The sequence below is a fragment of the Pristis pectinata genome, chromosome 9 (genome assembly GCF_009764475.1).
Source record: "Pristis pectinata isolate sPriPec2 chromosome 9, sPriPec2.1.pri, whole genome shotgun sequence".
NCBI lineage: Eukaryota > Metazoa > Chordata > Chondrichthyes > Rhinopristiformes > Pristidae > Pristis > Pristis pectinata.
The window spans coordinates 95906118-95932897 of record NC_067413.1 but is presented as its reverse complement, the minus strand read 5'-3'; the positions used below and the strand labels follow the sequence as shown (position 1 = coordinate 95932897).

Here is a 26780-nt window from a genome sequence, read left to right as displayed (position 1 = left end):
TGGCCTTGATAATCTCAATGGAAATAAATTCAAGATGATGTGAATTTACTACTTGCCTGCACTCACACTTTATTCTAATACTTATTGCTGCTTAATGTTTTTGTGTATTGATTCTGTTTGTTGTGTTACCTGTGCTTCTGGTGGGGTAAACTTATTTTCTGTATTGCTATACTTGTGAATAATCTGCTCACTCTCCTGGACTACTAAAATGGGTGTGCTCCGGGTTCTTCGAATTTGTGAACCATTTGCAAAGTTTCAGAAGAACTAACCTGGAGGAGTAAACGTCGATAAGTCTATTGTACTTCAGTTTTTTTCCAGCAATAAACTCTGAAAATATGAGCAAAATTTGAGAATATTCTATAGGTAATAACTGAAATCTCAATAAAAGTGACTTTGTCCTGACATGCACAAGATTATTTTAAGGAATTTTGTACGTTCGAAACAAATTAAAGTTCTAAAATACTCATTTACTGTGTTAGATTTAATGCTTTGAAAGACTATATCATAAGATGTAACAGTTATCACTTAACAAATTTAACATCAGAGTCTTTGGAATCACAATCTGCTAATAAACCACTGGTTGTTGTTTACGGAGTGCTAGCGGGTGTGGTTTTTAATCATGATTAAGAAGAAACAATGATCGTGTATCAGCACACGGTCCAACCAGTGATTATAATCTAGCAACAGCTAACATTTGAAACCCTTCTTCTATTGGATAGCAAGTTTATTACTCTTTATCAGAGCTTAAAAATAATGAACTTGAAGGTTCTAGTCCATATCACTCAAGCGCAACAGATTAACTGGTCCACAGGATGATGTGTGATCCCAATGGCTGGAGGAACTGGAGTGGGGAGGAAAGGAAGAAGCATTGTCATTGTGGAAAGAAAATGACATACCCTTTCTTCTTTATGGAGCAGGATAATGAACACTGTGCAAGGCCTCGGCTTGACATCATCCACCATTTGCCTGATTCATATGAGGAGATATCTTCTGATGCCCTGTCTGTGCGAGGTTTCCAAGAGAACGAATGCAGAGATTACAGCTTGGGTAAGAAGTTAGTAGTAACGTTACCTTCACTGTGGAGATGGTTATCGATTAATAGTACATCCAATGAATGCTGGTATTATTTTATCCCCTCAAAGTATGCAATCAGACAACGTTTGAGTATTGTATTGCAGATTGACAGTTGAAAGAAGTCGCCAAGCATTCTGTCACTCGTAACCAAATCGACACAATCTCACTAGAATTCTGTTCCAGCCCTCAGAATGGGTGAAGGGATAAAGTTGCAGAATATTTACCAATCATTGATGAAGCCCAGTACAGTGTTTGAGAGCAGTTATGTAGTCAGACCAAGTGTAAAGCAACAAAGCTCCTCCTGGCTTAATGCCTGGTGCAATGAAGCACGTAGCCCCGTCACAAATTTAATTCCCTGCCTCTGCTTGCTTTGCTGATCTCAGGAGGGGTCATGTTTGTGAGTTTTAACAGTTCCCTGGCTACATAGCAGGAAATAAGCCAAGGATCGCCTAATGTTTATCTTCAATGTTCTTAGCTGGAAAGTGCAGCATCCTTTTTCCAACAATATCCTCCATATATAAAATGTACAATTTTACTACTTTGTTCTCATTCATTGCACCCAGCATGTCATTACATTTGCTCACACGACTTGCTTCCACTCTGCTTTCATGCACTCTAAGGTGATCAATGAGGCCCGTTGTGTGGAGCTGCAGACACTCTGCAAATAGGGCAGAAAGTGCCTGGGTGATTTGTGAAATGGCCTGCCTTTTCTGCTGCTTCTGTATTCTCCAGACGCATGGCCTCAACATTCTCTCTGCCATCTTAAACGCTCAGACATTCATTAGCCTGAGGTTCCCAGGAGCTAGTGGGGATGTTGCACATCATCAAGGAAGCTTCGAGCACATCACTCAGTCTTTTTCTGTATCTGCCTGGTGATCTCCTGCCGTGACAGAGGTCAGGATAGGCTGTTTGTTTCAGAACTCCAGTGTCGAGCATGCAAAAGATAAGATTTCTTTATTAGTCACATGTTCATTGAAACACCCAGTGAAATGCATCTTTGCATAGAGTGTTCTGGGGGCAGCCCGCAAGTGTTGCCACGCTTCCGGTGCCAACATAGCATGCCCATAACTTCCTAACCTGTGTGTCTTTTGGAATGTGGGAGGAAACCGGAGCACCCGGAAGAAACCCACGCAATCACGATGTGGCCTCCCAATGTAACTGACTGAGAGTAACTGGAGCTTCAGTGCTGGGGATGTTGACATTGGTTCATTTATCCTTCCAATGAATCTGGAGGATTTGGTGAGACAGCACTGGTGTTATTTTTCTGGTGCCTTGTGGGGTCTGCCGTAGGTAGTTCTGGTTGCAGAATCATATAGGAAGGCAGAGATCACTGTTGCCCCCAGTAGGCATGAGTCTTGTACCGGGTCTTAGATACTAATTATCAAATACCCTTTTCTGCGACTGACCAAAGGCTGTGCTGGCACTTTGAAGATGGTAGTAAATTTCATCATTAATGTCTACCTTCATTGAGAAGTGGCTGTCAACTTATGTGAAGAATTCCATGATTTCATGGTCTCATCGTGAACCTGTCACAAGGTAGTGTGATGCAGTAGGATGTTGGTCTTGCGGATGTTAAACGAAAGGTCTACCCTCTTGAAGCTCGGTCTCCAAGTCTGTGCAGTGCAAACATCATCTGTGTACTGCAGCTCCACTTCTAAGGCTTAGGTGACTTTGGTTCTGAAGTCTAGTTACCGTTGATTGAACAGTTTCCCATCAATTCGGAGGGTTAGCTCCACACTTATGGAAAGTCTGTTGGAGGTGAGGTGCAAGATCTTAAGAGGGTATTAAGTGAGGCCCAGTGCACAGTGCTGGCAGTATCCTGAACTGTGGCCATTCATTCACCATTGAGTCTTTGCAGCATCTGCACCAGGTTTCAAGAGATCCCTCAGCATGTAATCCTGCACCTTCAGAGGTGCCAGTCTGGAGCATTGAGTTGTGGGCACTCCATCCACTGGTAGGCTATCACGTTTCAGGCAGGCCAAAGTTGATGACCTTCCAACAGCAGGACACATTTATCTTGATATAGGCTCCAGGGAACAGACTGTAGAGGGAGAGCCCTGTGTTACACGGCTGCTCGCGATGAGCCCCAACAGAGATCACTGCTTCCCTTTTCCAGGCTTTCTTAGCAAACATAAATTCAAGAAGGAGATGGATGACGGTCTCATCCGCTCCACAGCCTCCTCAAGGGAGTGAGACACTGGCTGTGTATAAAAGATCTTGATAGGGGGGGAAAGAGGCATGCAAGTGCCTTCCCACCACCAACCAAGCAAGGTCATGGTGCTTGTCTGAAAGTTCTGTGGTGAGACAGTCTGCCAAATGACTTTGACAGTCTGCTCAGCGACCCAGTTTTCATCCTTTCTCTGCACACTGTACATCACATCCCTTTGAACATGATCCATTTTGGATCTCCAGGTGAAATAGAAGACGGCTCAGGTGACTGAGGCAGCGCAGGAGCAGGGTCTGGGCTGCACCTGCACCACCTGCCTGATGTTCTCCCTGATCTAGAGGGAGCACCACTCCCATATTCCCCATTTCTATTTCACCTAGACTGTTCGCTCAAGCCAGTTCCTGCCTCTTGCCCCAGTTCGTCTGAACCAGATCCCCAGTACATAAGAACAGAAGAAATAGGAGCAGGAGGAGGCCATCTGGCCCGCCGAGCCTGCTCCACCATTCATTGAGATCGTGGCTGATCTGGCTGTGGACTCAGCTCCACTACCTGCCTTTTCCCTATAACCCTTACCCCAGTACCTTCAGGTAATCAGAACTGCTGGTGAAGAGAACAAAGGATCATTGGACCAGCTTACAAAGAACGTGGTGTCATCTTTGCTGTGATTGACCTTGGCACCCGAGGTCAGTTCAAACCAGTCATAGATGCCGAACAATCTGTGGACCAACAGATGGTCCAAGCAGAAGACGGTGTCTTATCCACACACAGGGAGACTTTGACTTGAGTGCCTCCATTACCTCAGATTGTCACTCTTCTTATGACTGTGTCCTTTGTAATGGATTCAGCAAAAGGCTCAATATAACACACAGACAAGATCAGGGAAAGAGGGAAGCCTTGCCTGACTTCAGATTTGACTAAAAAGCTTCTAATTTTCTACTGATATCTGTATAGACCAGTTGTATCCCAATACAGATTCCCTCACGAAAGCCTATCTTGGAGAGCACGTCCATCATGTACATCAGAATCAGGTTTATTATCACTGACATATGACGTGAAATTTGTTGTTTTGTGGCAGCAGTACAATGCAAGACATAAAATTACTGTAAACTACAAAAATAGATAAATAGTGCAAAACAAAAAGGAATAATGAGGTAGTGTTCATGGGTTCGTGGATTGTTCAGAAATCTGATGGCGGACGGGAAGAAGCTGTTTCTGAATTGTTGAGTGTGGGTCTTCAGGCTCCTGTACCTCCTCCTCGATGTTAGTAACGAGAAGAGGGTATGTCCCGGGTGGTGAGAGTCCTTAACGATGGTTGCTGCCTTCTTGAGGCGCCGCCTTCTTGAGGCACCGTCTCTTGAAAATATTCTCGATGGTGGGGAGGGTTGTGCCCGTGATGGAGCTGGCTGAGTTTATAACCGTCTGCAGCCTCTTGTGATCCTGTGCATTGGAGCCTCCATACCAGGCGGTGATGCAACCAGTCAGGATGCTCTCCACCGTACATCTGTAGAAATTTGTAATAGTCTTCGGTAACATCCCAAATCTCTTCCAACTCCTAACAAAGTAGAGACACAGGGTCATCGGATGCTGTGGAGATTCGCACAGGTGTAGTGTGATCCTCCCTTCCAAAGCGTGTACTGTAAAGATTTTTATTATTTCAAAAATATATTCATAACTATACAATCAGTACACATTTTTCTGTACATTTGTTGTGCCATCAGATCAACACATTCCCTTTCAATGCATCAATATCATCTGCATTTCTTCCTTAAACAAAGCAGCCATGAGGCAAGTGAGAGGCTGTCGGATAGGGCCCTTAGTGGCAGTACAGTCCTGGACTGTAATCCTTCCCCACAAAGCCTTTGCAGTGGCTGCACCGAGCTTCAGTGCATCCCTTGGCTAGTACTCCTGCACCCTGGAATACACCAGTCAGCAGCATTCATTACGGACATCTCTTTACACTAGAAGATAACCAGTTTCAGTCAGATCAAAGTGCACCTTTGACCGAGTTGATAATCCTTTAACTGAGTTGATAACTTTCCAGCAGCAGATGACGGTTGTCTCACTCTGTGTCCCTGGGAGCAGCCCATAGATCACAGAATCATCTGTTATGCAGCTGCTCAGGGCAGCCCTTGACAAGGATCACTGTATCCCTTTCCATACAATCCATGGGGATGTGGATGATGGTCTCATCCACTCCGCAGCCATCTTGAGGGCAGTGTATGGTGGGAGTGAGACTCTGGCTATGCAGGATCTGACAGGGAGGTCCCCTCTCATTGCCAGCCAAGTGAGGAAATTCAAAAAAAGTACACAAAATGTATTTGCATTGGTTATTATTTGTGGTGTTTTTGCACATAATCTTTTCCATGAAATGCAGTGAGTGGGGCAAGGTTCAACTGAGGCACAGTGGGACTGGGGCACAGTGAGGCTGGGGCCATCCTTCACAACAGCAGGGACAGGTCGAATCTTAGCACATAGTGATGCTCTGTGTTTGTGTCCCTTACTTTGACTCACAACTCAATGGAGTCACATAACAAGGTGGTTGTTAGGGTGAAGGCTACATTGGGTGTGTTTTAGCCCCCTTTCTCTGGAGATACATCACAATCTGTTGGGTGCATCCATTGTGGAACTGCAGATGAAACGGAAAGTGGGGTATGGGCAAAACTACAGCAACACCAACCACCTGGCAAGACTACGTTTTTGCCCGCCATCGACAGGGAGCATTGCTCCCACATCCCCAGTTTCTGTTTCACCTGGACTATCTGCTCAAGCCTTGTTCTCCTAATGGAAAACCCCATACCCAACACTGTCCTATTATGTCACAGGTCCCTATCCTGAGGGATCCAACTCACTCTCCTTCACAGGCTGCAACTGGCTAGATCATTTGAAGTATATTTGTAATTTATTTGAAAGTCACTGCTAGCAAATCTTGACCCATCACTTCTAAATTTGTAGAAAATTACATTCTCAACATTTTATTCCCCCACAGATTTTGTTTATTTTTTTTTTAATTTCCTCAAAATATGACTGTTACTTCAAAATAACTACATATTTACTTTTTTCTTAAAATCATGCTTATTGTACAATTCAGACTTTCAGTCCTTCAAAATAATAAAATCAAATTTCATGTTATTTTATCCAAATGAGACAAGTGGCTGTCACTCTGCCTTGTGAATCTCACATGTAGAAAGAAGCAGGAACTTGTATGTGTGTAACCCCTTTTCACTACCTTGGAACAAACTGAGCACTTCGCGATAAAGCATGTAGTTTGATGTAAATGTAGGGGCAACGGCAACAACCTTAGCATGCAGCAGGCTCCCACCAACAACTCTTGGCCTGATATTAGCCAGGGTTCTGGATCATCTTATCCGTTCTTTAAGATAGTACCATAGCATTTTAATTAGGACTCTGTCCACCTTGGAGTGCAGACAGAGCCTCAGTTTAACAATGGTTTGTTCAAGAGATGACGTCTCCCACAGTGTAGCCCTCCTACGGCCATTCCTTCTATATGTGCACTGTAGCTCATAATATTTTGGGTATGGTGTTGACACAGCTGTTAGATTACTGAGCCAGTAACCCAGAGGCCTGGACTAACATTCAAACACCTCAATTCAAACCCCACCATGGTAGTTGTGGAATTTAAATTAAGTTTAAAAAAGGTCATTACCCAATGACCACAAAACTACCAGAAAAACCCATCGTGTTTTCAGGGGGAGGAAGTTTGCTCTCCTTGTCAGATCTTGCCTATATTCAATCCCAACAGTATGCTTGGCAAGTCACTCAATTCAGAGACAATTAGGGGTGGACAGTAAACGCTGAGCTTCCCAACAACTTGCTGAGCTCGAAAAATTAATGAACTAGAAAAAACACTGACCAGTCCACTACCACCAAGGAGGTTGTCAACAGGAATCGATCGCCACCTCCCTCCTATCAAGCACTCAGTCCTCTATATTTTATGCAGAAATTTAAAGATTCACTTTTTGATTTATTTCAATGAATTAATGAGGCAAACCTTATTTTTAATGTAAAGAAAATATTTTGAGCACTTTCAATGGTTGTTGAATAGATTATTGCAGATAATTGATTCTTCATTAGCATTTCTACTTGCTGGTTATTCCTTTGACTCCATGAAAAATCATCATTCATTTCACAGCAACGTATTTAGGTTTATATTTTTTTTGCATGTCTATTCTTTACAAGCACACTTCACTGTGTTGGACACAGCATTTTATGCAGACAATAGGGTTTTTCTGTGATGCTTTTGATTAGTTGCTGCTTTGTAGATAATATACGACAGGTGAATCAGTTTCTACACGCCTTTATAGTTTAACCTGAAAAAGACACCCCTTCCCTCCCCACTCTCCCATACAGAACACTCCAGTGGTGAATCCTTGTTCTACATCATCAGCCCAAGGGACATTGTAGTGGCAAAGGAACGGGACCAGGATGACCACATTGAATGGCTGCTTGAAAAAAAGAAGTATGAAGTAAGTTTTCTTTCCGGCTCCCTGTCTCTTTGTGTATGATCTTTCTGGTTGCCTCATTATAGGAAAGATGTGGAAGCTTTAGAGAGGGTGCAGAGGATATTTAACAGGATGTTGCCTGGATTGGAGAGCATGTCTTATGAGGATAGGTTGAGCGAGCTAGGGCTTTTCTCTTTGGAGAGAAGGAGGATGAGAGGTGACTTGACAGAGGTGATAAGAGGCATAGATCGAGTGGACAGTCAGAGAGTTTTTTCCCAGGGCGACAATGGCTAACAAGAGGGGACATAATTTTAAGGTGATTGGAGGAAGGTATAAGGGGGATGTCAGGGGTAAATCTTTTACACAGAGAGTGGTAGGTGCATGGAATGCACTGCCAGCGAGGTTGTGGGGGCAGATACATTAAGGACATTTAAGAGACTCATAGATAGACATATGAATGATAGAGAAATGGAGGGGGCGATGTGGGAGGGAAGGGTTAGATAGATCTTAGAGCAGGATAAAATGTCGACACAACATTATGGGCCAAAGGGCCTGTACTGTGCTGCAATGTTCTATGTTGTATGATTAATGATAATGGCATTTTTTTAATGCTGTATTCCAAAAAGATCATTTTTTTGTCTTCTGTTGTAGGAAGCCATGATGGCAGCTGAAATCAGCCAGAAGAATATAAAAAGACATAACATACTGGTAACTTAAGCACATGGATACTGCATTAATGAGGTGTTTGGGCCCAGCTTGTATGCAAGAACTTTCAAGCCCTTAAAGAAAGGCATCCAACCCTCAAGAAATTATGCAATGACTTAAAAAAACTTGAACTGAATGTTAAAGCAGGCTTGAGGATCTGGAAGGCCGACTCCTCTCTCTCACTGAATGAGGGGGAGCAGGCAGTATGAATGATTAGCTTTAAATTAGTTTACCTAAGTTAAAGACATCTATTTAAATTGTGTGATTTAACATTACAGTAATCCCATGATTTACAAATAGCCATTTTAGAAATTTTCACTACAATGTCATTGACCCTTCAGCCTAAGTCGTCTTCAATTTATGAAGCTATTTTTTGCTGTAACATAGGGGGCTCCAGTCTCTGTACGTGAGAATACACAGTATCAAAATGCTTACAGAGCATTTCAGCCAGCCTTTTTGATTTATCAAACATCTTTATGTATGCCTTTCATAAATCAAGTACAGTATTTTACCTCTTGTCACCACCAGTAACACAATCAGCTACAATTAAAGAGCTGCAGCAGTTAAAAATTTGAAGCAGTTATTGAAAGGCAGTAGTACATACTACGTGACATATATTCGAGCACCTTGTCAATGAATGAAGAATGGATTGTATGGATACTTATCCATACAGAATTAAATACCTGTTTGGTGGCATTTCATTTTGTAGGATATTGGCAGAGCCTATATCAACTACCTGGTGGACAAAGGGGACTATCATGGAGCTGCAAGGTACTGCTCATTAATGGATTTTTATCCTTCACCTCAAAGGGAACTTCATGTGACTTTATTTTAAAATTTGTTTTATTATCTTCTAGGAAATGTCAGAAGATTCTTGGCAAAAACATGGATCTCTGGGAAAATGAAGTGTACCGCTTTAAAAAGATAGGCCAACTTAAAGTAAGTTTGCCACCACTTGCATAGAGATTTCTAATAGTACAGATATCCCTCATTTTAATCTTCCATTTGTAACTTGGTATTGACAAGAAGGGTAAGGCATTGAGCAGTGGAATGGAGAACAACATTTAGCTGCTTTTATAGAACACAGAACGTTACAGCACAGTCCAGGCCCTTCGGCCCACGATGTTGTACTGACATTTTATCCTGCTCTAAGATCTATCTAACCCTTCTCTCCCACAAAACCCTCCATTTCTCTATCATTCATGTGGCTATCTAAGAGTCTCTTATTTGTTCCTAATGTATCTGCCTGCACCACCTCTGCCGACAGTGCGTTCCACACACCCACCACTCTCTGTAAAAAAAAAACCTACCTCATATCCCCCTTATACCTTCCTCCAATCACCTTAAAATTATGTCCCCTCATGTTAGCCATTTTCGCCCTTGGAAAAAGTCTCTGACTGTCCACTCGATCTATGCCTCTTATCATCTTGTACACCTCTATTGTGTCACCTCTCGTCCCCCTCCACTCCAAAGAGAAAAGCCCTAGCTCACTCAACCTAACCTCATAAGACATGCTCTCCAATCCAGGCAGCATCCTGGTAAATCTCCTCCGCAACTTCTTATGTTTATGTTCTCTGTTGGTTCCTGTAATTTATGCCTTTGGGAAATGGCAGCTAGATGAATGCAAAGTTGCTATATGTTTTAGACTGAATAGCAGGAAAGCTTTGTTTCAACATTTCCATTCAACATTGTTTCTTATGTTCTTCCAGCATACTCTGTAGCATGAATTGGTGAACATGCAATGAATCAAGTTATGCTGTCACACACACGGAGGCACAGGGTGAAAGAGAAATAGGAGACAAGTTACGTGGGGCCTGGCACTAATTTTAAAGCATCTTATGATATGGGAAATCATCTACAGGTGAACCACCATCATGAGGTTGCAAGGAAGGGATTAGAAAACATAATTCTCAGTGGAGAGGCAGGAAGTTATTGCTCTGCTTGTTGATATTGGATCTTTGTTATTTGTGAAGCAGACCAGAAATTGCAAAATGAAAGTGTGCACAAGCCTTAAAATTAAACTTACACCTAATACTTTTCAACACAATAATGTGATGTTGTCTGCAATTAAGTATTTTTAAAAGATTCATGTAAAATCGAAAAAGAAGCATTCCTTTTGCATTGCTAAAATGAAGGAGAGTTATTGCTGTAACATCCAGCACTTGGTCAGTATACGTGGGAAGAAAAAACAATGTAGATTAAATGCTTTTTGTGCCTTCTACATATCTAAAACTTTGAAGATACATGATCCTTTCTACATGGATAACTACTGCAAAGAGGGAATCCAATGGGGCACCTGTTATAGGGGAGTTGTTCCTGAGTTCAGTTGCTTGTTTACAGCAACTTTTGAATCTAAAAAAAATCTGGACAAAATACTTCACAAACATCAACTTAGACAAAAACTATTAGACCAAAGCTAGCCAGGGAAGGAAAGGAACGGAGAATAAATGCGGAACAAAAACAATTCCAAGTATGAAGGTGCAGTGGTGGTTAATGCAAGAAACCATGCATACTTCCTTCTAGTTAATTCACCACCATTTCGCCAGTTCTTGTAATGCATAATTTTTCTCAACAATGGAATCATTCAACAGATGTTGGGGACATTGTTCTTCTTGGGACCAGCCCAGAGGGTTTATGGGGCGGCAAGTCAGTTGAACGCGTGGTGTCATGATACAATGTATGGTGCCATTGCTGATACACATTGCTACTTTCCCTGTAGTGATGATATCTGTCAAATTTATTGTGGCGATCTTTGTGTAATAAATTACATCCCTGAGTGTGATCCCAACATTTGCGGCAGTTGATCAGAAAGATAAGAGACAATATTTGGTAAATAGTTTAACTTTCACTATCTTTGTGGCAAATTGTTTGTTTATGATCTGATTTCACAGTTTAATAGACTGAATTTAGTACTTGACAAGTGTGTTGTACTTTGCATAATCAAAATAATTTGATTAAAACATATTATATCAAACCTTGCAGCTAGCACTTGGTTATGTTTAGTTCCCAATGTTAGGGTGGTAGTCAAGTCCAAAGAAATATACTGATCTAATTGCAGTCTAATCTGAACTGATCTTCATGGTATCTATCCCACGTGAATGCTGTGGCATTTGGCACCTCACTTCAACAACTTGCAGCTTAGAATGCAGATCTTTAAATATTAACTTCTATATTTGAACCCAACCTTTGATTTTCCAGTTTTTTTTTTAAAAAATGGCTTTCATTATTAAGTGTGCTGCATGTCCCCGTATCTGTTTGTTTGGAAATAGTTTCTCATTAAAACAACTATCAGATGGTGTAGAGTTATCAGGTCTTTAAATACTGTAGAGCTGGTTTGCAGTTTTGTTCATATGTTGTTAAAAATATTTATGACAAATCTTTAATGCTAGTATTAATACTTTAATACTAATAATTCTTATGTGGAGTATACATTTGATCAATGCCAAGTAAGTCAGGCATTTGTACAACTGGCAAAACAATAGCGTAAAGAGAGGAAAGTGCTGGTGGTCGAGGGAAATAACTTTTAACAAGCAGAGACTTCACACCAGCTCAAAACTTGCAAATAACTCAATAACAAGCAATGCAACCTCCTCCGTTCAAATGATGATTGTCTTCAACAAACCAATTAATTAAAACCAATGGTCAGGGTTAATTCAATCCAGCATCAGTGTGTTAAGGATAAACACGTAACTGTCATCTTACAAAATTAGTGCAAATGAGTTAGAAATGTAGTACTGCTGAATTGTCAGGTTGCATTTGGGCTGCTCGCATGACAAGTAATCTCTGACTTTTCTCTCAGATATTTTAGCAATAAACCTTGCTTTATGTCAAAGTGTCAATAAATGCACATTGCAAAGTCACTCAGATTTCTCATTTGTTGTGGTAATTAACTGCAAAGCTTACTGCTAATTTCATATCACTGAACATTTTGTCTAGTGGCATGACATTTAACTACTCATTGGATAGCCTGAGAAGTCCACACCTTGAAGTACAGAGGAATAGTAGTTGGCTTTCAAAATATATTTTAAAGTTTCAGAAGCTTCTTTGAAAGCATTACCTCCTTTGATTGTAAGCCACAACTACACTTTGCACTAACAACATGGTCAGTTGCAAGAGACAGTGTTCTTTCTCAGATGAGATCTGATGCATCCCCTATAAATGGAAACAACAATTGAGATGGTATTTTTATCCCAGTCTTGAGACAGGAAATAAGATTCACAGCCTAAGTACACAAGAACTGTAAACTATGACTAGACATAAAGTGTGGAACAATTACATCTGGCAGCAGACAAGGGAGTATAATTTCCTTAGTGGGGTGAGCTAGTCTTCCAGTCTAATTTCCCAGTAGATTGTTTCTTACCATGTCATATCGCTATAACATTGGGACACTGGAACATTTCTTAAATATACTGCTGCAGCATTTTCTCCTATGATGAGTGTAGAAAGCAGCCAAAAGCAGCTTTGATGGCAGGTTTTAAGAACTTTAACAACAACAACAAAAAGTATTAAGTATTTGACCATTTTGTAACTCTTGTCAAAATTCTCGTGCATTACTCTATGTACTTATATCAAGTTATTTGTTCCTTTTAGGCAATTAGTAGGTATTTGCCCAGAGGTGACTTACGCCTGAGGCCTGCTATATATGAAATGATCCTGTACGAGTTCCTGGAGAGCGATTATGAGGTAATCTGGTTATTTAATTTCGATAATCATCCTGGTTTAATCGCAGAAGTAGTTGAGCTATTAATTAGTATTAATTATCAAAACAGAGAGTTATTTTAAGCCCTATGGTTGATACCTTTAAATTGGGTACATTTTATTGGATTTTAGCAGTTTGGGAAATGACAGGCCGCATTGCAATTGGTTATAGCACTCAAGATATTTGACTCCTGTGATTATGAAAGCAGTACGTCAAAGTAAGAAAATAAATTTGAATATTTAGTAATGACAATACAAGCTTCTTGCAGTAAATACAGAGTCAGAATGCATTTGCCCAAGAATATTTATCCAAGTGAATGTGAACTTATAAAGAAATTTGAGAAAGCAGGTAAATTTAGAGTGTATGGCAAATGAAACTGGGTTAGTTAAAAAAAAAATCATAGTAGTTTATATTCAGGAATAGTGATCATGATGGTATTCTATGTGGAGTTCGATACTGATGTTTAGACCTATAATTAGGAACAAAGAAAACTACATAGTTTATGAGGGGCAGATCAGAATATTAAAATAGAAGGTATGACAGCGGGTAAACAATGATGGATTTAGATAGTTAACAACTTGCAACAGGTACGCATTACCCTTAGGAATAAAAATACCAGTAGGAGAAAACTGGTCCAATCAGGGCTAACAAGGGAAGTTGAAGATAGTGGTAGATTAAGGAGAGAAACTTGCAGTGTTATCAAAAAAGGATTGTATACTAGAGGATTGGATGGTTTTTGGAATTCATTGAGCTGGGGCTTCCATGGCTGGGTTCCTCGTGGAGTCCAGCAACAAAGTGGAGTCACAGGTGCAGACCTGATGCAGGGTTCCGACCTGAAACACTGACAATTCCTTTGCCCCCACTGATGCTGCTCGACCTGTTGAGTTCCTCGAGCACATTGTCTGTTGCTCCAGATTCCAGCATCTACAATCTCTTGTGTCTCGTGAATGAGCTGGGGATCTGCATTCCCAATAAAGCTGTGGCTGTTGATTCATTTGTGCTGATCACTTGCATGTACTATCTGTTTCTAAACATTCTGAGTGCCTTCATAGCCAGATGTCAACAACAGCCGTGACTGAGGCTTTGCCGCTTAAAATGCAATTGACCACTCACAGTTGTGTTTTGATATAATAGTTGCCGATGCCATGTAACTCCCACCTATGTAACTGTGAGTGCACCCAACTTTATGGCATCACCTGTGGAAAGGACATCATCAATCCCGAATGTTGTCAATGTATGGCACAGTGATATCACTTCAGTCCTACCAGTATACAAGAAAGGTCCCCTGTCTTGCCAAGGAATGCAAAATAATTTTATGTTAGGAGGCATATCTTATACCAGGTCTCAGGACCAATCAACTAGTTAGGCATTATTTCATTGTTGTGTGGAGGATGCAGCCATTCAGAAGAATTCACCAATTATGAGTTTGGATTCTTAATCTACGCATATTTCTCTTTCTAAGGGGTTTGCGTCCTTGATCAGAGAGTGGCCAGGTGACATATATAATAATATGGCTGTAGTCCGCTCCGTCTTGGATCATTTGGATGGGGCTCCAAATAATAGAACACTGCTGACAACTCTGGCAGAATTGTGAGTATCTGGTTCTGTGTGTCTGTTCTGAACAATGCCTATTGAATCAAAGATCTCAAAGGTTCTTTGCTAAAGAGAGCAACTTGTAAAACCAAGAAGATAGTTAAGAAAGTGACTAGCATATTGCATCAAGCTATTGTTGAATCTGAATGTACAAATTCTTTTAAAAGTGTATTTTACAATTGCTTGAATGGGAGACATTTTCTAGAGATCATAGGGGAGGATACTATTAGATTAGATGAACATGTCTAATTGGCTCAAATAACCTGAGAATGCTAAAATATGGACAAGAAAGGCCATTCTGCCCATCTGAATTCATCCATTTGGGAAGTCTCTAGACACATCTCCCTGCTGTTGTTCAATTATTTTCTATTCTATGAGTAGTACTTTACACCTGCCTCTGTTAATCCTTACCCCATCTAGTTCTGTACACATGTATATTCTGCAATGGCTTCCAGAAAACATGATGTATTTTTCATCTGCTGTGCATTTGCCAACTTGGTTTCACCTTTGCAGTTTAAACTAGATAATTCAGTGATTGGTTTTGTGCTTAAAATGTTCATATCTTCCTGCAATGCAAATAGAATAAACCAGCAAAATAGAAGCATGGTGCTGAACAACTCAAATCATCAGATATGTTGCATTAAGTTACTTCAGATTAGATACTTGGTACCTGGAGTTAACAATTGTTTTGGTTAATCGTAGGTATACCTATGACCAGCGTTATGATAAAGCCCTAGAAATTTACTTAAAACTGCGACATAAAGATGTTTTCCAGCTCATACACAAGCACAATCTCTTCAGTTCCATAAAGGATAAAATAGTTCTGCTCATGGAGTTTGATAGAGAGGTATGTAAGTTTAATGCACACCTTGCTCTCCATTGTTGTTTTTTACTTGATTTCGTAACGTATTTTAAAGCCAAAGATGATGATTTTTCAATGCATGGGATGTTATGACCTTCTTGTGTAGAATCCTGGATTGAGTGGGGAAGTGGGACATTGACACGAAGGAAGAGGTAATACAAGAGGTCACCGAGGCTGGGGTAAATTAGCTAAGTTCTGAGGAAACCTTTGAAGGTGGCGAAAGCTCCCAATAAATAAAGTAGTGGGATTTAAAGGCTGTTCTGGGATGCGACAACTGAAGGCTTTGTTACTGATGGTAGCGTGGAGAGGAACAGAATGTTGCAGGGTGTGATCAGGAGAGTTTAGTGTGTGATAAGGGACAACTTGCTCTAGCACATGGCGTATGGCAGGATGTAGAATTAGAACGTAGGGAATTCTTTTTATTTTTTTTCTTGGCTCATGTAGTATTATACCAACTGTGTCTAATCGTGTGATGGTTCAAAGAATTGTCAGTAATTTGTAGTATAGTGTTTAGCGTAACGCTATTACAGCACCAGCGACCTGGGTTCAATTCCCGCCACTGTCTGTAAGGACATTCTCCCCATGTATGTTCTCCCCGTGTGTCTGCGTGGGTTTTAAAAAAAAAGATGCATTTTACTGTGTGTTTTGATGTACATGTGACTAATAATGATATCTATCTATCTTTAATTGAGTTTTCCAGAATAAATTCTTTTCAGCTAATCTTGTTTCTGTTTGGTGGGAAAATAAAGCCCAGTTTTCTGTTGTCATTGAAGATTAACTCACCCAGCAGAAACCATGGATCATGTCAGGCATTCATCTGACTTGTATACCACTCAATGTAATTTTATTTAGATACATAAAGGGTAAAAGAGAGGCAAGAGTGGGCATTGGACCGCTTGTAAATGATGCTGAAGTAGTAGTAATGGGGAACAAGGAAATGGCGGAGGAGCTAAATAAGTAGTTTGCATCAGTCTTCACAGTGTCAGACACCTGTAACATGCCAGAAATTCAAGAGTCAGGGGGCAGAGGTGAGTTTAGTGGCCATTACTAAGGAGAAGGTGCTGGAGAAGCTGAAAGGCCTGGAGGTGGATAAATCACCTGGACCAGATGGACTGCACCCCAGAGTTCTGAACGAGGTAGCTGAAGAGATTGTGGAAGCATTAGTAGTGATCTTTGAAGAATCACTGTAGTCAGGGAGGGCCCCAGAGGACTGGAAAATCCCAAATGTGACACCTCTGTATAAGAAGGGAGGGAGGCAAAAGATGGGAAATTACAGGCTGGTTAGCCTGACCTTGGTGGTTGATTTTAGAGTCCATATTAAAGATGAAATTTCAGAGTACGTGGAAGTACATGATAAAATAAGGCAAAGTCAGCATGGTTTCATAAAGCGGTGATCTTGCCTGACAAATCTGTTAGAATTTTTTGAGGAGGTAAGGAGCAGTTGGGCAAAGGAGAGTCAGTCGATGTTATTTACTTGGATATTCAGAAGGCTTTTGACAAGGTGCAACACCTGAGGCTGCTAAACAAGTTAAGAGGCCATGGTGTTCGAGGCAAGGTACTAGCATGGATAGAAGATTGGCTGACTGGCAGAAGTCAGAGAGAGGGGATAAAGGGGTCTTTTTCAGGACAGCTCCCAGTGACTAGTGAGGTTCCACAGCGGTCAATGTTGGGACTGCAACTTTTCATTTTATACGTTAGTGATCCGGATCAAGGAACTAATGGCATTGTGGCAGACAGTACCAGGATTGGTGGAGGAACCGGTAGTGTCGTAGATGCAGGGAATCTGCAGAAGGACTTGGACATGTTGGGAGAGTGGGCAAAGAAGTGGCAGATGGAATACAGCGTAGGGAAGTGTGGGGTTATGCACTTTGGTAGGAAGAATAAAGGTGTAGACTATTTTTCTAAATAGGGAGAAAATTCAGAAATCAGAAGTGCAAAGGGACTTGATAGATCAGGATTCCCTTAATGTTAACTTGCAGATTGAGTCAGTAGTTAAGAAGGCAAATGCAAGGTTAGCATTCATTTCTAGAGGACTAGAATGTACTGCTGAGGCTTCATAAGGTGTTGGTCAGACCGCATTTGGAGTATTGTGAGCAATTTTTGGGCCCCGTATCCAAGGAAAGATGTGCCGGCCCTGGAGAGGGTCTAGAGGAGGTTCACAAGAATGATCCAGGAATGAAAGGTTTAACAAATGAGGAGCATTTGATCTCTGGACCTGTACTCAATGGAGGATGAGGCAGATCTCATTGAAACCTACCGGATACTGAAAGGTTTGGATAGAGTGGTCGTGGAGAGGATGTTTCCATCAGTGGGAGAGTCTAGGATCTGAGGGCACAGCCTCAGAAAAGAGGGATGTCCCTTTAAAACTGAGATGAGGGGGAACTTCTTCAGCCAGCGTGTGGTGAATCTGTGGAATTCATTGCCACAGACGGCTGTGGAGGCCAAGTCATTGGGTGTATTTAAGAATGGGGATGGAAAAAAAAGTCAGCCATGATTGAATGGCAGAGCAGCCTCGATGGGCTGAATGGCCTAATTCTGCTCCTATATCTTATGATCTTATTTGGACAATGCCAGCATACATTGTCGTGATGGCAGGAAAGATGAGATAAAATAGTTTAAATATGAAATTTTGCTTTGTGTGCATGAGGAATTCTACTGTCATTATCACTGAAGTAAAGATGAGCATTTCTTGTTTCCGACAATCTCATTTATTTAGAATTCCTTGCTGTGCCTTCAGTGGTTGCAGATGGAGCCTTTGCTGTAAACTCATCTTTAAATCCATTCCTTGAGATTTGTTTACTTTGCCCCTTTCCTGTTTTGGCATCTGTTCTTCTGCCCTATCTTATGAAATACCTTCCGGTACTTTCCACATTAATGTTGTCAGATAAGTGAATTGTGCCTAACACATCGTCTCAATGAAGACTGGCTAAAAATGACTGATCGCTTGTGATTTCAGTTTCTTATATTTGTTAGAAAGCTTATTCGAAGAGTGAACTGCCTTGAACTTTATTGTAAAACCTCATTACCGTTCTCTTATTTGAACCATTAATATCTCTGCTTCCTCCATAGCAAGCAGTCAATATGCTCCTGGACAATGAAGATAAAATTTCAGTAAGTTGCAAACTTCATTCACAACTCGTTCTCGTGTTGAAAACAGCCTTCAAAATTAAACTAAAGGGAAACGCCTGCATTCATGCAGACTCTTCTGCGACAACAGCCATTGGCATACTTATGGAGTGAATCACTTGTAATGTAGTAAAGAGAGTAGTTCATTTGGGGAATGCTTGGGAACAGTGTAATCTAGCTAAAGATAGCGTGATCCCTTAACAGTGTTTTTCCGATTAACTTTAATTTTGTTTTTTAAGATTGACAAAGTTGTAGAGGAATTGAAGGACCAACCTGAACTGCAGCATGTGGTGAGTCTGCTTTAGACAGGCATCTAATGCTTGCTATTGAGTGTGTCATATGATATTGTGGCTTTGCATTTGCCAGTTTGTGATCTTGTCCAAGGTGTCATTGCATGAGGGACTGAAATACCAACAGTGGGGCAGAGCAGCTCAGGCAGCAACTATTCCCTTGCCCCAACTTACTGGGCCATTTAAACAAGCGAGTGCCATTTACTTCATTATTTTGAGACAGTGCCAATAGTGTTTTAAAAGTGACAAGGAAACACCGGATTTGGAATAATTCACAACCAAGAATTGGGAAGTCATCTGTTAGTGTGCATCTTACAAACAATGACCATAACATGATTGGACGTTAAATTTAAAATCAAAAAATGATAACACCCAAACCAAAATCATAAATTTAGTTATATTTAGAGGAATGATATGTGCTGAATATTTGAAAGTGGACTGAGCTTTTAATATAAAATATTAATATATTAATATAAAATGTTATTATAACATGATAATAGAAAATATGAATATAAAGCTGTAGAAAGTATCTCTGGATGTTCGATGATGTTTGCCCTGCTCCCCTTCCACTTGCCAGCACCCTGGTTTTTGAGCTCTTTGTAAACTCTCTTGGTTCTGTTGGCTACCCCAGGCAACTTACCTGGTTCTGTTACGCACAGTCCCTTTAAACTTCCCAGATCCACTGAGAAAGAAAATTATTATTCTACTGTGTAACATCTTAATAAGAAAGTGGATTAAAAGGGTTTTGGACCATCAGTATAATAACAGCTGAGAGTCCAGGAAATCTTGAGTCTGGCACCACCACAGTCCTGAGTGTGAGGACTTCACAAAGTTTTAGTGAACTAATTCCATTTCTTGGAAGAAAGGCAAAGAGGAACAAAGGGAATATCAAGAGCTGCAGAAAGGGACTAACAAAAAACTTGCAATTAATATGAAGGCTAATCGTAAAAGTTTTAATAATATATTGAGTAAAAGAGTGGTCAAGGGAGATGTGGGCCCATTAAAGATAAGTACAAGTTATACAATAAAAGGTAACAAATAATGGCAGATTATTTTTTAAAATTAGTGTTTTCACTGTAGAATAAGAGAATAAAACACAAGTCAGGAAAATGGAAATTAAAAATAAAGGACTTGTGGATTGTATAAATTTAAGATGTAATGAAGGAAATAAGAGAGTTTTGATATTTTGGGGTGAAAACCCTTAAGTTTGTTATAGAAAGCAGATGAGGAAATTGAAGAAGTGTTAGTTGTAATCTTTCAAAGTTGTCTTGATTTGGAAATTATGCTGCTAAATTGCAAATCTCACTCCATTATTTAATACAGGTAGGAGAAAGAGAGCCAGGAACTATAACTGCAGATTTAACATCTGCTGAGGAGGAGCTACTGGCGTCTGTTGTCAAGGTGCCTGAGCGTGTACTTTGTCTTGTATGGCCTTAGACACACAAGATTAAAAGTAGCTTACTCCTGGGGACTGAACAATAAAAGGACTAGATTGAGTGTAGAAAGAGAAGCTAATTCCTCTGTTAGGAGAAATCGGGAATGAAGGGATATAGTGTTAATTTTAGAGCTAAGTTGTTCAGGATCAAACAGGGTTTGACACATGGTTGTAATAAGATGGAAGTCTTTGTGGACACTGGATGAATCAGGGAATCAAGGCTGAGGTAGGTGGATTTTTTTTTGGATTTCAGTGGAGTAAAGTTGGCTGACTGAAATTGAGATGCAGATAAGCCACAAATTGACTGAACAGCAGAATAAACTTGAAGGACTGAATGGTCCAACTGGTAGCTATACTTCCAAAGAAGTTTAAGATATCAGAACTGATTTAGCAGCCGTTGTACTCAGACACATTTATTTGATGTTGCTAACTTAGACTACAACATACTGCAGGAGTCCATCGAATGCAGTCTACCGGTTCTGGCGATGGATTTTGCAGTGATATGAAAAGTCTTAGAATTTGTCATCAAGTGGTCAGAGCCTTAGACAAAAGAATTTGTGTCTCAATGATTAAAGACTTCTGACACTAAAGATTTTTCTTTACCTGCTGCTTGCCTCAGGAGGGTTCTCAGGGGTTATACATGAAGTAAATTGATTGATTCCCACTGTTCTCAATGTAAGTGGTGACTGGGTTTCATTAGTTTCAGAGTGGCTGGAGTGCAATGTCCCATGAAGCTTCATACGATGTTCCTGCTTCTTCGCCATGTAGCCGAACTGTGTGCAAAGGAAAGAGTTTTGTTAATATAAATAGCTACAGGAAAAAGCAAACAAAATCTTGATTTAGCTATGGAAAGAATATTAATCAATTTACAGTGATGAAAGAAACAGTGAGACCATGGTGCTATTCCTATGAGGGCAGAAAAAGCTAAGAACGGATTAGAATGTTGTTAAGATTATGCAAATAGTGACTATTTACTTTGGTAACAGAACAAAAAAAAATGATTGTTAGTTTAAAATAGTCACTGAATGTAGGACTAGGGAAAATAACTTGATGCTTGGTCATGGAATGCTTGCACAGACCAATGTGTCCTTCAGAGGAAAATTGGATAAATGAATTAAACAGAGGAAGATTCAGAAAGGTAGGGTAATAGGATTATTAGTTTTGGATTGATAAATGAATTAAACAGAGGAAGATTCAGAAAGGTAGGGTAATAGGATTATTAGTTTTGGATTGAGGCAGCTATCCAGAATGTGGGGCATAAAAATAATTAAATGCCAAGTCAAGATTTGTGATGTAATTTCATGTCAGTAATCCCAAAGAGACACTCCTACAGATATTTAGGTGACGATGTTAGTAACGTTTTACAATTATTGTAGAGTTGGTGCTGAAGCATAGTTTAAGGAAGTTAGTTTCATCCCCAGTTGACAATGCTGCTTATTGATTATGGTGTGTCAATGCTGCAAGAATTTCTCAAAATAAAACAGAAAGTGCTTTCCCTGTTGCACAATGTAATTTTAGTGGCCTGGACTTTCTCCTGGGAGGCAATTGAATTTTAGTGCAATTCATCAGAAATTGGCCAAATCAGTAGGTTAAAGAGTTGTGAATGAAAATTAATTTTAGCACAAATAAAGCTTTCACTATAATTTACTCTGACTTATTGAGTAAACCTTGCAATGGATGTCAGCCACCACCATCACCCCTCCCTGCATGAACTAACTTCGACCCGACATCAGGCCTCATTGGGGATTTCTGCTCATTGTTTCTGTTTGTCATACTTGAAGGAAGCCCCAAGAAATAAACCTTTGTTCAGACCCAAAGACACTAGGCACATTTTAAAATCTATTAAATAGAACTTTTAAAATTAAAAAATCTTATTATTTGTGTCCAAATAATTCTTGGGACACCCACCGCTTTGAGCCTCAATCATCAAGTTACTTCCACTATAGATTTTATATGAATGTTAGGAAAATTGCATCTTTAGCATGTTATTTTAATTGCAATATCAGATGGACTTGGGTGACATGAAAACATGAAAAGTTAATGTTTTATTCCAAAATCTGGAAGGAATTAAGGGCAATTTTAAAATTATAAGATTCTGTTAGCATATATTCTCCCTTTAAGTGTGCTGATCTTGTATCTTTGTCAAGACTCTTTTTCTGTGAGGGAAATGTCTGAATATGTGTTTCTTATCAATATTTCTCATGTTACCATTCTCTTATAGTATTACTAAGGTTGTTTTATGTTTGAAAGTTTTGTTTAATATTTTACAATGTTTTGTTCTAACTTGCACAACATTTTCTTTAAACAGTACTTGCATAACCTATTCAAGAGAGATCACCATAAAGGGCAGAAGTTCCACGAGCAACAGATCAGTCTGTATGCTGAATATGATCGACCGAGCCTGCTACCGTTCCTGAGAGACAGCACCCATTGCCCACTGGAGAAAGTAAATTGGTCTTGGTAATTCTCTGTAACGTGTCTTTCTTTGCAGGAGTGCTGCCGTGGAGGGACATTTGTTGTTAATTAAGTAGTACACCCGAGATAATTATGTTCCATAGCACAGAAATGCCACTCAGTCCATTTGCTCTGTGCCAACGTTTATAGTCCACATGCATCTTTTCATTTCCAATTATCTCTTCCCACTCTGCTCCCTATGTTTTTGGATCAAACCTCCCTTCAATACATCAGGGCGATCTGTTTGAACCACACCATGTGGCAACAACTTCCAATAATAAAAATCGTAAATTCCTCTTTGATTTTCAAAAGCTGTCTTGAATTTATGCCCCCTCAGAGTCATAGAAAGATACATCATGGAAATAGGGCCTTCGGCCAGCTAGTCTACTCCAACCATCAAGCACCCATTTTATTTTCCCCAAAGTCCCATCTATCTACCACTCATCTACACACTAAGGGCAATCTCCCAGCAGCAGCTCAGTGCTGGCCCTTTGTCTAGGCACACTTAGGTGGAGACGATCTCTCTTCATTAAACTGATCCAAGACCTTCATAATTTTAATGTCTTTCATCAAGAATTAAGCAACATTCAGAAGGACTGAATCTTTTTGATATTTATCTCCAATTTTATTGTTGATCTTTGATTATTATTCTAAAAAGAATGCTTTGTTTGGACAAGTAAAGGTTCATGGAACCCCATTAATGAGAAAAGTGGAGTTCCTGTTGGTGGAAATGTGTGCTTATGTACATGCCTTCAATGTACATGCCTTCAATGTACATGCCTTCAACATGTGCAATCACAGTTTGCTGTGGACTAACTACGGACAGTGGAGAAAGGTTTGGTTGCTTTGTTGGTTTCCAGTATCCTTCACGTTTGGACAATGGCTAGGTTGACCATTGAAGAACAGCAAGTGATCAATGCAGTGTGTTTCTCCCCTCAGACTTGGGATTGAGTCTATCCGGTATCCCACATGTTGCCTGAAGGAATAGCACTGCTCGGCTAATTCTTTAGTGCAACCCAAGGGGGTGCAAGGCTTGGCTGCCCGGGTGTCGGAGGAACAAAGGTCTGTCCAGGGATCAGGTTGGGGATTAGAGGTGTTTGTTAGTGGGAGGAAATGAGCTACTGGGTAAAGAGAGAAGAGAGCTGTTTGATTTATTTTACAAACTTTACCAGCTGGTAGTTGCTGATAAATCAGGCTGATTAAATCCAGATTAAAAAATTTGGTAGGGTGATGGTGATACGAAACCACCATATTTTAGACATCTAGTTCAGAAATCTTCCTCAGGGAAGAAAATATGCTGTTCCCACCCAGTCCAGGAATAAATGTGAACCCACACCCACAACAAAATGATTGGCTCAAATACCCTCTGATATATTGTAGGAAGTCACTCTGACCAAACACAATTCGGAATGATAACTTTGCAGTAACTCCTCCATCACAAGAATGAATGTAAAAATAAAATTGGTACTGCATGTTCATTTTTGTTATCAGCATTACATGCGAGGGCGGCACGGTAGTGTAGCGGTTAGCGTAACGCAATTATAGCGCCGGCGACACAGGTTCAATTCCTGCCACTGTCTGTAAGGAGTTTGTATGTTCTCCCCATGTCTGCATGGATTTCCTCCGGGTGCTCCGGTTTCCTCCCACATTCCAAAGGCGTACAGGTCAGGAGTTGTGGGCATGCTATGTTGGCGCCAGAAGAGTGGCGACACTTGCGGGCTGCCCTCAGCACATTCTCAGTAACGCAAAAAGATGTATTTCACTGTGTGTTTCGATGTACATGTGACTAATAAATATCTCATGATTGTTATTGTATGCCATTGATACATTAGTCAGGTCAGAATTATTTAGATAACATAAATATAATATCTTTACGTCAATAGCTCTGACCTCAGTTGAAAATTGGAGTAATTAGGCTATTTAGCAATTACTGTCATCTATTTTGCTTCATTGTTTTTGGTGTGTTTGCTACTTTCCATCAAATATAGCCTGTTTCTCTCTAACTTAAGAGAGATGCAGAGCTGTTTGATTTATTCTTGAAATCTCTTGCCCACATTAAGAGCAGGTAATGGAATAATAATTTTTTTCAGGCTAATATAAAGCCAGTGGAGTATGTTTGAAGTCTTGTCATATAGGAAACACAGCAAGCTCTCCCAAAACTAATTCTGATGAGATCCAGCTAATGTTTTAGTATTAGTATTATTTATTGAAGGAAAAGTATTGGCCGGAACACTAGGGGTAACACTTCTCCTCCCTTTGAATAGTGCTGAGGAATCTTTCACATCCATTTGAAAGAACAAGCATAACCTTAATATCTCATTCAAAAGACAGCATAGATAGGGCAGTGCTCCTTCACTATTGTACGAGACTGTTGGACTTCCTTTGTGTTTAGACCCAAAAATCTTCTTACTCATTGGAAAGTGTGATACCAGTTGATCATGAGCAAGCACAAGTGTTTACAAAATGGCGAAAAATAACGAACAATGAAAACAAAAGATTGGAAATCTTGTAAAAAAAAAATAGGGTTTAAAATTGGAATGTCTGGGTTAAGAATAATTTGCAAGGTTGGGGATTGCTGCCCTTAGCATGGAAGCAATGAGGTTAAACTTGACTTTGGCAATAAAATTGGCATTTTATAAAAAGGTTAAGTGAGATATGGAGCTTGTGGCGAATGCCTTTTGCTCATTCTTTGTTGACTAGCCTGTTCAGCTCCTGGTCTTCAGCAACTCTGAGGAAACAAGTCAGATATGAATCTTGGTAAAGCAGGTTCCCAGGACCAAACATTCCTCAGAAAATATCTTGAAACTGATAGTGATAGTACATAAAATGCAGGCACGTACATCTTCCCAGGTATATCTCAAACCTTCCCCTCTCCTGAGGTGTGTATTGTTGTGGAAGAACTGAAACATCAATAAGGAGAAACGTCAACAGCCTTAATTTTTTGTTTTTCTCCTCCACAGGCTCTTGAAATTTGTCAGCAGAGGAACTTTGTTGAAGAGACGGTTTTTCTCTTAAGTAAGCACACTTTTGATGCTTAATGCATTTTTGGGAAGGGTTGCGGGAGAAGTGTTCTCTGGAAGAAAAGTCTCTTTGGACCGAAGTGAAGAGACACATTAAGTAACTGCTTTCAGCAATGGTTTGCTGTGAGGTGCCTGGTTCAGCTTCACATTGTTGGCAAAAGTCCTTCTCCAACGCTGCCAAAAGCTTTGAAGCCTTCCTTAAGGGTGCACAAGACTAAAGAAATATAGTCTGTGTGCATTAAGCCGAGAAATTAAACCAGCCAAAGTACTGTGGCATTCTCAACATGAAGGATTCCAATTACCTTTACTGGAATGGTTCTGCAAAGAAAGGATGCAGCTTAAGAGATATCATCAAAATGAAGAAGATGGATTATTGTATTCTCATGCCAAAAGGAAGAGCATTTTCATCAGTTCTTTATATTTGGGGAATACTTTCCCTTTTCCATTCATCTTGCATGTTGGTTGTCTTATTTAATGGCAAATGCTGCCCTCCACTGGTCTCTCCTACACTTTGAGAATAAAACTATTGAACAAGTTTAAAAGTGATTCCTGGAGAATTTCAATAGTACACATTGAGATTAACTAAAATGCAAGAACTGAAGAATCATAAAAACTTATAATATCCTAAAATTTAGTCTTTGCTTATCATAGACTGTTACCGATATCGGGCAAATGGTGTTAGCCAGGTGCCCATAACATAGAAGTTCAAAGGGACTGATATATGTTTATAGTAACCAGTTCATGCAATTAAGCAAGTTCTTTACACCTATCTCTGTGGGCAAAACATAATAACAATTGTCCCATATGTTAATAGGTAACACTTTTAAAGTGCTGTCTGATAGCAATTACAGGAGGCTCTTGGCAAATGGAGGCTTCAGGCAGTTTTGGTTTGTTG

General features: G+C 40.2%; 1 protein-coding gene across 1 annotated transcript in view; it reads left to right on the top strand.

Annotated features, from left to right (window-relative positions):
• Positions 1-26780, top strand: part of vps41 (VPS41 subunit of HOPS complex) — a 172730-nt gene that overhangs the window by 121418 nt on the left and 24532 nt on the right. Inside the window, exons 12-23 of the mRNA XM_052023137.1 lie at positions 918-1047; positions 7610-7725; positions 8353-8409; positions 9116-9177; positions 9264-9345; positions 12997-13089; positions 14568-14695; positions 15401-15545; positions 18630-18671; positions 18926-18976; positions 22720-22857; positions 25826-25880. Coding sequence (XP_051879097.1) covers positions 918-1047; positions 7610-7725; positions 8353-8409; positions 9116-9177; positions 9264-9345; positions 12997-13089; positions 14568-14695; positions 15401-15545; positions 18630-18671; positions 18926-18976; positions 22720-22857; positions 25826-25880 — 1099 coding nt within the window. The remainder of the gene's footprint in view (positions 1-917; positions 1048-7609; positions 7726-8352; positions 8410-9115; positions 9178-9263; positions 9346-12996; positions 13090-14567; positions 14696-15400; positions 15546-18629; positions 18672-18925; positions 18977-22719; positions 22858-25825; positions 25881-26780) is intronic.